Source organism: Callorhinus ursinus, unplaced genomic scaffold (genome assembly GCF_003265705.2).
Source record: "Callorhinus ursinus isolate GAN/ISIS: 27379988/994484 unplaced genomic scaffold, GSC_fseal_2.0 scaffold12, whole genome shotgun sequence".
Classification (NCBI taxonomy): domain Eukaryota; kingdom Metazoa; phylum Chordata; class Mammalia; order Carnivora; family Otariidae; genus Callorhinus; species Callorhinus ursinus.
Genome location: NW_027397074.1, coordinates 37,989,779 through 38,000,747, shown reverse-complemented (window position 1 = coordinate 38,000,747; position 10,969 = coordinate 37,989,779). Strand labels below are relative to the sequence as shown.

General features: G+C 43.1%; 1 protein-coding gene across 1 annotated transcript in view; it reads right to left on the bottom strand.

Annotated features, from left to right (window-relative positions):
- The window catches only part of DNAH11 (dynein axonemal heavy chain 11), a 320,004-nt gene extending 309,280 nt beyond the window's left edge, over window positions 1-10,724 (bottom strand). The window contains exons 1-4 of the mRNA XM_073898943.1: window positions 10,205-10,724; window positions 8,659-8,802; window positions 1,204-1,400; window positions 567-765 (exon numbers count right to left, since the gene is read on the bottom strand). Of these exons, the coding sequence (XP_073755044.1) occupies window positions 567-765; window positions 1,204-1,400; window positions 8,659-8,802; window positions 10,205-10,555 (891 nt within the window). The 5' untranslated portion in view covers window positions 10,556-10,724. The remainder of the gene's footprint in view (window positions 1-566; window positions 766-1,203; window positions 1,401-8,658; window positions 8,803-10,204) is intronic.
- Between the last annotated feature and the right edge of the window lie 245 nt (window positions 10,725-10,969).

Here is a 10,969-nt window from a genome sequence, read left to right as displayed (position 1 = left end):
AGAGAGAGAGAGAGAGAGAGAGAGAGAGAGAGAGAGAGAGAGAGAGAGAGAGAGAGGCAGAGGGAGAAGCAGGCTCCCCGCTGAGCAGGGAGCCCGATGCAGGACTCGATCCCAGGACTCTGGGATCATGACCTGAGCCGAAGGCAGATGCTTAACCATCTGAGCCACCCAGGCACCCAACCCCCATTCATTTTTTTTTTTTTTTTAAGATTTTATTTACTTATTTGAGAGAGACACAGCGAGAGAGGGAACACAAGCAGGGGGAGTGGGAGAGGGAGAAGCAGGCTTCCCGCTGAGCAGGGAGCCCGACGCGGGGCTCGATCCCAGGACCCTGGGACCATGACCTGAGCTGAAAGCAGACACTTAATGACTGAGCCACCCAGGTGCCCCTCCCCATTCATTTTCAAAGTGCACACCATATAAAATTTTGGAATGAGAACTATTAAGTCATCAAAGACAGTATGTTGAACCTTTCAAGTAATTAGAAATCACTGCTCCAGAAGCCAAATTCTACAACTGACTTTGCTAATTTAGCTTACAAGCAATTTGTAAGGCTATCTACTTACTTGGTCATAAACGCATGATAGATTTTCTCTCCTCATCATCCAGAAATCCAGTTCAGTTTGAGGATTTGAGTGAAGACCATTCAGCAAAGGCTGCCCTGAATCTTTCTCTACAATCTCTTGGATTTGATGTGACCATTTAATAACCACAGACTCAATCGCATGGAGTAGTGTCCTTTCATTTACCTCTAGCGTACAAACACTGAAATGATCAATAAAATAATTCAAAAACCAATTACCTCATCCAAAGGAAGATAGGACTTGGATGGTAAGCGTTATTTTTTCCATGAACTAGTTTTTCAAATATAAATATTTCAAAGTCAGATCCTTTATTTTTATAGCCTCAATTTCAATTGTGGCATAAACATTATAAAACAAATGATCATATCCTCAAACCATTATTGCCAAAATAATTTTGTTGACATCATGGCAATTGTTACAGCTCGTTTTTTGGGCAGTCTGCTTATAAGAAGGATATTTTTTGTAAGGGAATAATATACAGGTGCTCTGCACAACTTTTTAAAAAATAATATAGTTCTAATAAATCTCTATCTTACTAATAGTTTTCTGGGGATATGATACTAATTGGGTATGTGGGCTCTCCATTTTAATATCCTATATAAACCATAACATTACATACTTGGTCTCAGAGTATTTCTGATCCGGGTCCATTTTCCCTGCTATCGTGGGAATTGGTAGAAGAGTTCTTCTCAACATTTTGCCCCGAAAGACATGCATTTTACTTTTCATGACTTCTACATGGCGTTCCATGTCTTGTGAAGTGAAACAGGACCAGGATTTATGGTTGTTCCTATTAGAAAGAATTGGCACTAAAATCTACAGAAAGAGAAACATTTTCAAAAGAAGTTAATTTACAGACAATGTACTCCTTCAAAGATGTTCTTGTCACACAAAATCAGCCACAAAAGCCACTCAATTTCTTAAATATCTTCCTAGGATATCAAATTTACAAAGAGAGGACAAAAATCAGTATCCCGTTTAGACTTCATCAATTAGACAAAATCTTTCAAAGTGGAAATACAATGCGGCTTGTTCATTCATTTATCCATTCAACAAGCATTTGAGGAGGTTCCCAATGACTCAAACGCTGCATAAACTAAGCACAACCATGTCAGGTAAATAAACAGCTTTCTTCATGCAAACTGAGCACAAAGGCAGGTACATAAATGAAAAAAATCTTTTTGAATCACATCGAGGCAAAAGTAAATTAATCTTCTCAAGCCCTGAGTAGCACACCAGTGGATTCAAGTTTCACAGTCAAAAACATGTTTATTAATCATATGGTCCTTTTTTGGAACTCCCTCTACCATTAAATTGGGAGCATCATGTATGTGACACCATGTATGTGAAAGCCTTCAACAATTATTTTTGTATTCCCAAGGCCCAGCATATGTTAACAAGAATTTTTTGAGTGAATGAAGTTATTAGCCTCTTCTTGCTTTCCCACCCCTTTTCTAATATCTCCTAATTCTCAACACTTTTCATTTTTCTGATAATCCGCCAGGTGTACTGGCATTTTTCCATAAAATTGCCATTAGCTAAAATGCTAATATAGTTACTCCACCTTTTCAAAGTCTATTTCGACAATACAATCACTTTTGTTTTCTGACGGTGTTGAAACAAATCTCTCCAAATTTTATTACATTTTCCTGCGTAGCACCCACTATGTGTCAAGCTAAGAAAACAGCAGAGTAAGGAATAGTCTCTGCCTATGACAAGCTCAGTGGGTTAGGTCCTTTGCTCTAAGAACGGCCATCATTCGAGGCATATTCAGGATGCCAAGTGGAGACACAAGATAAACACACTGATATATAAAAATCATTCAGGGCTCTAGAAGTAGAAGGCTTCTGGAAAACTGCCAGTCTGGCCGGCCTGGAATTAGCTTTGGGAAAGGCAGGGTAGTTCACGAAGAGTCTGGGAAACTACACGGAAGAGTTAAAGCTTTTTGGGCTTGGAACATGGCACTGACCCACTGGAAAACTTCCTTCTTGACTAAATCCCAGATCTCAAAAACTATTTCTGAACATCAGGCGTGAGGAAAATTCTGGTTATTCGGCATAGCTAATTCACTGGGTACGGTTTCAAACTTTCACTCCATTTATGATTCTATGATGAAGCCAACTTCTTTTAAAGTATTTCTGTCACATGCTGTAGATAAAACTGTGAAATTCTGAGCCATGTGCTTTGCAGAGCGATTAGTCAAAGAGCTAGAGCATCATTGTAAACCCCATTTAAAACAAATAGACCTGGGATGTGCTATTTAATTACAGAACAATTTGTTAAACTATACACAAAGTAATTCAATTAGTTGGGGGTTTTGTTTTGTTTCTGTTGGAAAGATTTTTTTGCCTACTTTTTGTGGTTTAGAGGAAAAATTCCAAACTTTTTCTGAGAACTAAAATAACTTGAATGTTTACATATTCAACTGATGCACAATGTGTAACTACAAATTAAAGAACTATGGAGCCTTGGCTATGGTTTTCTCTACTTACCTTCTTTGATCTTTTTTTTAAGATTTTATCTTATTCGAGCGAGCGAGCGAGAGAAAGAGAACATGAGTGGAGGGAGCAGCAGAAGGAGAGTGACAAGCAGACTCCAAACTGCAGAGCCCAACCAAGGGCTCCATCCCACAACCCGGAGACCACCACCTGAGCTGAAATCCAGAGTCAAAAGCCCAACTGACTGAGCCACCCAGGTGCCCCCCTCTTTAATCCTTTTTTAAACTGGGGATTTTCTTTTTACAATGGTTCTTAAGTAGAGACTAATACCTGGTCAATACTTTCAAAAGGTAGGAGCCAGGGCCTCTCCCAGACTTCTTAAATTGTAATGCCCAAGGATGGGACCTAGACACTAACTACGGAAACCAAATCAGACTTCCATATGGGCTCAATAAGCCAAATGAGTAATAATGATAATTCACAATTAGTTTCTTTAAGGATTAGGGTCAATATAATAAATAGCTATACAACATTTTAAACAGTTTGGCTAAATACAATACAGCTACAAACCATACCATATGGGAACACATAATAATGTAAGAAGATTGGGAGTTCAACTTTGGATAGGTTAGGTTTGAGACATTACACACTAAGTGGCCATGTCCACAAGGAAGGTGGACATCTGAGCTTGGAATTTAGAAGAGAGATCCAGGCTGGAGAGAGAAGTTTGGGAGGCCCCAAGCACATCAGCGTCAATTCCCATTATTCTGTGGAGTGGAGTTAAACTCCAAAAACTGTTCAACATTGAATATAAGTGAAAGTATCATTTAAATGAGAAAAAAGTAAATATGAAGGCGCAAATGACCTTCCCCACCTTCAGTTCAAACACTTGGTCCATCCCTTCCTTATTCTATCCCCATTTAAGAAGCCAAACACTAGGGGGGCATCTGGGTGGCTCAGTCATTAAGCGTCTGCCTTCGGCTCAGGTCATGATCCCAGGGTCCTGGGGATCGAGCCCCACATCGGGCTCCCTGCTCAGCGGAGAGCCTGCTTCTCCCTCTCCCACTCCCCCTGCTTGTGTTCCCTCTCTCGCTGTGTCTCTATCAAATAAACAAATAAAATCTTTAAAAAAAAAGAAAGAAGCCCAACACTGGAAAACTCCTTCAGTACCTTTCAGAGCAATCACTGTTATCAGTCTCTCCTTCATTCAACAGAATCACCAATCTACCAGTCCTTGTATGTAGCGTTTCTTGTTAATGTACAAATCAGAAAGTTACAAGTTGATTAGCTTGGAATGCAAGTCATGAGGGACCACTGACATTCCATTTGACTCTACAACTTCCTAATTAAGCCTGCTCTGATAAAAACTTTCCTAGAATGTGCATAACCACAAACATCTTCCAATCAACACATGAATTTGGGCTTGGCCACCACCTTTGCTGGCAACCATCTGAAAAACATGGCTCTTTTGTCTATTTGTTCGTTTTTGGTGTTTTTTTTTTTTTCCTAATCAGCCTCTCCGGCCTTGTTTCTCACCACCTTCCAGCTCTGGTTCCCCAATCCAGCTACTTTAATTGATTCCTTTTTAAAAAATGAACCTTCATTTCCTCACCTCTGTGCCTTCACATTGTTTCTCCCTCTGCTCAGAATGCCCTTCCTCCTCCTCCATCTAGCTCTCTCCTCCTCGTCCTTCAACACTGTGGGGAGCAAGTAATTTACCATACAACTGTGGCTGCTTTTGAGAGTACAGACACTAAAAACTATTAGCAGACATTAACTGATCTGTAACAGGTGGAAACCAAAAGTGCCCCAGGCAAAGGGAGACCTTTGCTCGTCCCGTTCCAAAGTCCTCACACTCCTGCCAGCCCTCTAGGAGTGGGGAGCGCCCCGAGGCTCCCACAGCACGACTACTGTGACCTCCCCCCCGCAGACTCAGCAACTGGCCTCCCTGAACAGACCGCGTCCTTTCTGAGGGTGCAAACTACATCCGTAATTGCCACGTCTGTCCAGTCACCAGCACCAAGTAGGTCTTCAATACCCATGGATTAATAACTGAGATTAGCATGAAATTTCCAAGTGTCTTTTCCACGTGTCCAAAAAGATTCAAACGGAAGTATCAGAGATGATGTACCAAATGCTTCTTCTCTAAAGAAATACCTTGAAGCCTCAGTGTTTTGTCCCTTATGAGAACAGGGTGTCAATTAGCCCCTAACTGACTTTCATTCGTTCAACAAGTACTGAGCTCCTACCGCATGTCAGGCAAGGTCCTTAGGTGGTTTGGGCCACAACACAGAGCAAAACAAAGATTCAGAGCAGGGACAAGGGTAAGGCAAGTGAGGCATTCATGCTGGCACTGAATTATCAAAGGGCACCAAAAACCTCGGGAATCAAGATGAGTAATATTTTAAGTTTTTTTTTTTTAAGATTTACCTTAGAGAGAGAGCAAATGAGTGCACATTATCACATGTGAGTGCAGGGGGGTGGGGGGCAGAGGGAGAGGATCTCAAGCACACTCCCCTTTGACCACAAAGATCAACCCTAGGCTCAATCTTATGACCCATAAGATTATGACCTGAGATAAAACCAAGAGTCAACCAACTGAGCCACACGGGCACCCCTTAAGAGATTTTTTTAAATCAAAATTAATGCAAAAAAAATTCATGATAAACAAATTATCAACATTTTAAAATAAAAACAGCACCGATACTACTTACTTTTGCCTCAGGCTCCAATATGATCTAGTATGGCACTGTTAGCGATCAGTTTTTATTTAAAGTGTTTTTTTCATTGTTTTTTTAAATACTGCACTAAAACTTCATCTTGATTACTGAGTTTTTTTTGTCCCCCCTCCTTGCCTACCTGTAAATTTTGCTCTTGAAGTGGGTGCCTCATTTGCTAACCCTAGTCTCTACCCTGCAAAGGTTTCTGCCCTTCCAAAGGGTGGCTTTATTAAAAGGAGTTATTTGAGCAAAAAGACATGAAGGACATAAAGGGGCTGAGTGAATTCTGGGGAAGATAAAGAAATAGCCAGGGCAAAAGTGTATCTGAGACAAGTAACAGCAAAAAGGTCATGGAGAGGTCCGATCACAGATTCTGGACTAGGGCTTCCATCCTATAAATAAGAACCACCCAATGGTCCTGATTCAGGAGCTCTCAAGAAGGTCCTGAGATTCTACAGCTGTAACACGTTTCTAGGTAACACTGAGAACTCTGGTCTACAGAGAACGTGCCAAGTCTGAATGACTACAAGCACTTGGGCCCTGATTCGGAGTGAAAGGGAGCCCAGGGCACGGTCTGAGCCGAGAAGTGACATGTTCTGACTCCTGCTGCAACAGAATGCAACAGAATCCCTCAAGCAGCTGTTCTGCACGTAGGTTCTAGATGGGAACCATGCAAAAGCACAGAGATCAATTATAAGACTAATGAGAGACCATGGTGAACCAGCCCTGAGTGGCAGCGGTGGAGGAGAGTATGGAGGATGATTCTGAAGGTATTTTGAAGGTAGAACTTATATGATTTCCTGCCAGAATGGATACAAAAGTTGACACAAAGAAAGGAGTGAAGGCTGACTCCCAAGTCTTCCGGCTTGGATAACTGGAAGGATGGAGTTCACATCCACTATGCTGGAGGTAACCACAAGTAATGCAGGTTGGGGAAGATCAGTTCAACGTTTATTTGAATTTCAGGAAAACAAGTGGATCTCCAAGTTTGAAATTTGGGAGAGCGCTCTTAGCTAGAGAGAGAAGTTTGGGAGTACCTTGCTCATCATCATAAACCACTGTCAATCAGCCAATTTTGTGAGCTATACTGGATACCAAGCAAAGACAATCCTTGTAAAATCCTTTTAAAAAAGATTTTAAAGAGAGTGAGCATGCACAGGGAGGGGCAGAGGGAGAGAGAGAATCTCAAGCGGACTCCCCACTGAGCACGGAGCCTGACATGAGGCTCCATCCCATGACCCTGAGATCTCAACCCAAGCTGAAATCCAGAGTTGAAATCAAGAGTCAGATGCCCAACCTACTGAGCCACTAGGAGCCCTCCTTATAAATGCGTTTAACCTAATATATAGCTACGCCTTACCGCCTTGTTCATACTGAATTTAAGTCTTATTCATAAATAAACCCAAGTGACTTCCTAAGTGTCATCTTACTTTTTTTCTTTAATACTCAGATTCTCAAGCATAACAGCATAAATCTTCTAAATCACTTAAACTCTGGGGTTCTGAACGGTTTATACCTATGCTAAATGAACTTGTTGACAGCTTACTTTTTTTTTTTTTTTTTACTCTTTCATTTAACGTTTTCCTGAGCAGAAGGCAGACCCTGGGACTGACACAAATCCAGAGAAAGGTCAGAGGAACTTCGAAGAGCTGTGTATCTTCTGTTGCGAGACACTGATGGTAGTGTAAGAATTCCAATGAAGAATGCATCCTTGCCCTTCCAAGCCCCAGTGGGTGGCAAACTAGATTCAAATGACCAAAAGCCATTCACATTTCATGTGAAATCCTTTCATCAGGTTCAGCTCAATAAAAATTTCTTGAGCTCCTGCTACAGACCACAAAGTGCCCCAGGGGCTTGGGGGGATTGAAAGCTCTTAGTGTTTCCCTGAAATCATCTAAAACCAAGTCAATTCAAGAGGAGGAGAGGGAAACCAAGGTAGGGTACTGAAGTTGGGAGTGAAAGACCTTGGGTGGTCCCAGGAAGCAGAATAGGTGTGAAACAGGGAGAATGGCAAATCATTAGTAATAAATATGCTGGTAATTATTCCTACCTTAAGCATGGGCCTTGGCAGGCCTGAACTGATGACGGAGATCTGATTTCTAATCCAGCATTTCCCCAAGTTTGGGACACATGAGAATCACCTGGGCATCTTTAACTTCCACCGGGCTCCAACTCCATTCTCACTTAATTGGTATTAGGAGTGACCGGGGCAAGGGTCGGTTAGAAAAGCTCCCCAGGTGGTTCTCATGTTTAGCAAAGTCTGAGAACCACTGCTCTAGTTCTATAGAACCTGATCATTTGGTACATCTTTCCTCAAAGCTGGTCTGTGAACAAACACCAGAAGTAGGAGGTTAGAGGAAGAAGATTGGCCCCACCCCAGGCCTCCTGGAGGAGCCTGCCTTTAATAAAATCCCCCCGCATCCCACATTAAAAAACCCTACATTAAAAGCTTAAGTAACCTGGGTTTAGAGAGCTTTTCTCTGATTTAAGGGGAGAGGAAAGAGGAATTTTAACGCAATCATTTCAAGAATTTTGTTTCCATTACCTTTTCCCCATTATCTGACCTGAGTGACACAGAAACTAAGGGAAATCTGAAAAACTTATAATACTCATTTCCAAAGTGTCGGTTTGTCTCTAATCAACGTGAAATCTAAAACTACAGCTAATTACAAAAGCCTATTCAAGCTGCTTTTTACTTTCGTTATTTAGAAACAGAAAAAGGATGATCCTACAAATTACCGTCCGTTGAATATCAGCACCAGTATCATCTCATTTCAGAAACAGTCTGTTACAACATTCCATCTACCTGGCTAAAGAGATTATTGGCTTCTACAGTTTTTTAATAGCCAGAGTTTTTCTGAATAATTCCAAGCGTCAGAGAGATAAATTAAAGATTCAAATATTAAAGACTAGTACCTCATCTAGGAAAGCAGTTACATATCCAAATGATGACGCAGTTAACTCTCCAAATAAAACTGTCTGAGAAAAATCATTTACTCCAATGTTTTCGGTAATCTTCTTGGCAATATAAACAAGTTTATGTTTTGCATCTCTTGGAATCTGAAACAAGAGCAAGATAATTAGTTTAAGTTCCCAGTATAATTTCCATGTTAACAAACAGGATTTGCTGTATCTAACTTGTAGCTGGATCGCTAGAGAAAGAAAAAACCCTGGCATCTTGCCTACCTTTATAAATAAGGTAGTTCTTCTGCCCTTCCCCCCTTTCTACAAAATGTATACAGTTTTCTTTGTTCTTTTATAATGCTAATTTAATGGCATTACTGGTGTGGAAGTATTGCCTTTAAAGGACATGTCAATTACCCAAGATCATTACATCCCATAACATCTCGTAATTAAAAACAAATTCAAGGAGAATTTAGAAGTTTTCTATCTCAGGAAAGGTTTATTCCTTTTTATAATCTTTTTGTTGTTGTTGTTGTTTGGAAATTAGCCAAACTGAAATGAAGACCAGGCACAGGAGGTTAATTTTTATTTCTATTCTCAAGATAAAGTGCTTAATGAAGATATTCTACCATTTCCACAACTACTGCGTTATTTCTTCAGATATAATCATTTAACTTGGGTAATGTTGGAGTTAAGTGTCCTACTTCCTTGTCTGACAAATTTTTTTAATTAGTTATAACTGCAAAAGTAGGAGAACAAAAACTCAAAATCCTAAGGCAGACTCCTGTTCTTCTCTGGGATTCCATTTCCCAACTATTAAAGTGACCACATCTAGTGATGATAAAAAACACTTTTATAACATTACACTGAGGCACGGTACAACACTGAAGACTGTAAATCATGTTCCAAACTTTTCACTTAAAAAAAAAAATCTGAATACAAATGCTGTACTTGTGATACCTTAACCTTCAAGCGGAGGAGCAGTCTAAATTTTCAAAAAATTTAAAAAAAAGGGGGGGGAAGGAAGGAGAGCAAAGAAAAAGGTAAAAAGATGGAAAGAAAAAAAAATTTACCACGGTTGCTAAATACCATGTGTGCGCAGACTGCCCGGGGAACTCCTTCTTTAAGGACTAAGTATTTTATTCGAGATGAAATGTGACAAAGCAGTCAGAATGAGCACAGAACAAATTATTCAGACTCTACTAAACATTTTTTAAAAGACAGGCCCCCAGACTGACCCAAGAGCGACTGAAACGGAAGTTATCGGGAACCGAGAACCCACCTTGCACCTAAGGCCCACGCAGCTAAAGAAAGCGCAGCTTTTCCTGCTTTTTGCCGGTCGAACAAGCCGACCTTCTAAAAAAACTAAACTACAGCTGCTTAACTGCAGAGTGGGCGCACGTGGGGGATTTTGCAGACTCCGGGGTAAGAGCTCCAAAGAAAGTGTTTTAAAGCGCCCGAGTGCGTGCCCCACGGGAATCCAAGGAGACACGACGGGTCTGTCCCCGCTATGCAGGGCAGGCGGCGAGACCAGGTCCCTTTGCCTGTCGCCCCTTACCTCCCGGGAGACCGCGAGCGGCCCCGCGGTGGCGACTCTGAACACAAGGCAGGCGGGGCTAGGGCTCTCCAGGAACTCCCCCAGCACCTGCCGGTGGTCCTCGCTCTCCAAATACTGGCTCCATTTCTCCGCCGGGAGCCCCAGCATCAGCTCCAGGCGGCCGCCGAGAAAGCGCACTCGCGCGTCTCGGGCGAAACTCCGCGCTCTTCTGGCCGCCGCCGCCTCCTCCTCTTCCTCCTCTTCCTCCTCTTCCTCCTCCAGCTCCATCACGCCCGCCACCTCCAAGCCAGCGACCGGGGTTAGGCGAAGGCCCGGGACTTCTGGGAAGCGGCGCGCCTCCGGGGCAGCCATCCCGCACTTCCGACAGGACGCGGGACCGGTGGGCTCCACGCGCTCGCCCCTGACCAGCCTGGGGTGGGCGAGGACGCCTCTTCCCTCCCACACGCGTCGCGAGAGGCGCCCACCTCCTCCGGCGATTGCAAGCAGCGTGGCCCCTCGTCCCCACCTGCTGCTAGTTGGCTTGAGGGCGTTGCTCGCAGTGCGAGACACGCCGGCAGAGGCGCTGGCCCGAGAGGAGCTGCGCGTCCCGTTTCCCGGGAGACGGCGTCCCCGCCCCAGCCCGCTGAGGGCGGGGTCAGCGCCGGGGGTGGGGCCTTCGGGCTCCGGGCTCCGGGCTCCGGGCTCCGAACCCCGCGGGAGAAAGGGCCTGTCCTCTGCGGGTCTGAGCCTCTGGGTGGGCCGCCGCTTCTGTCCTCCGGCTGCTTG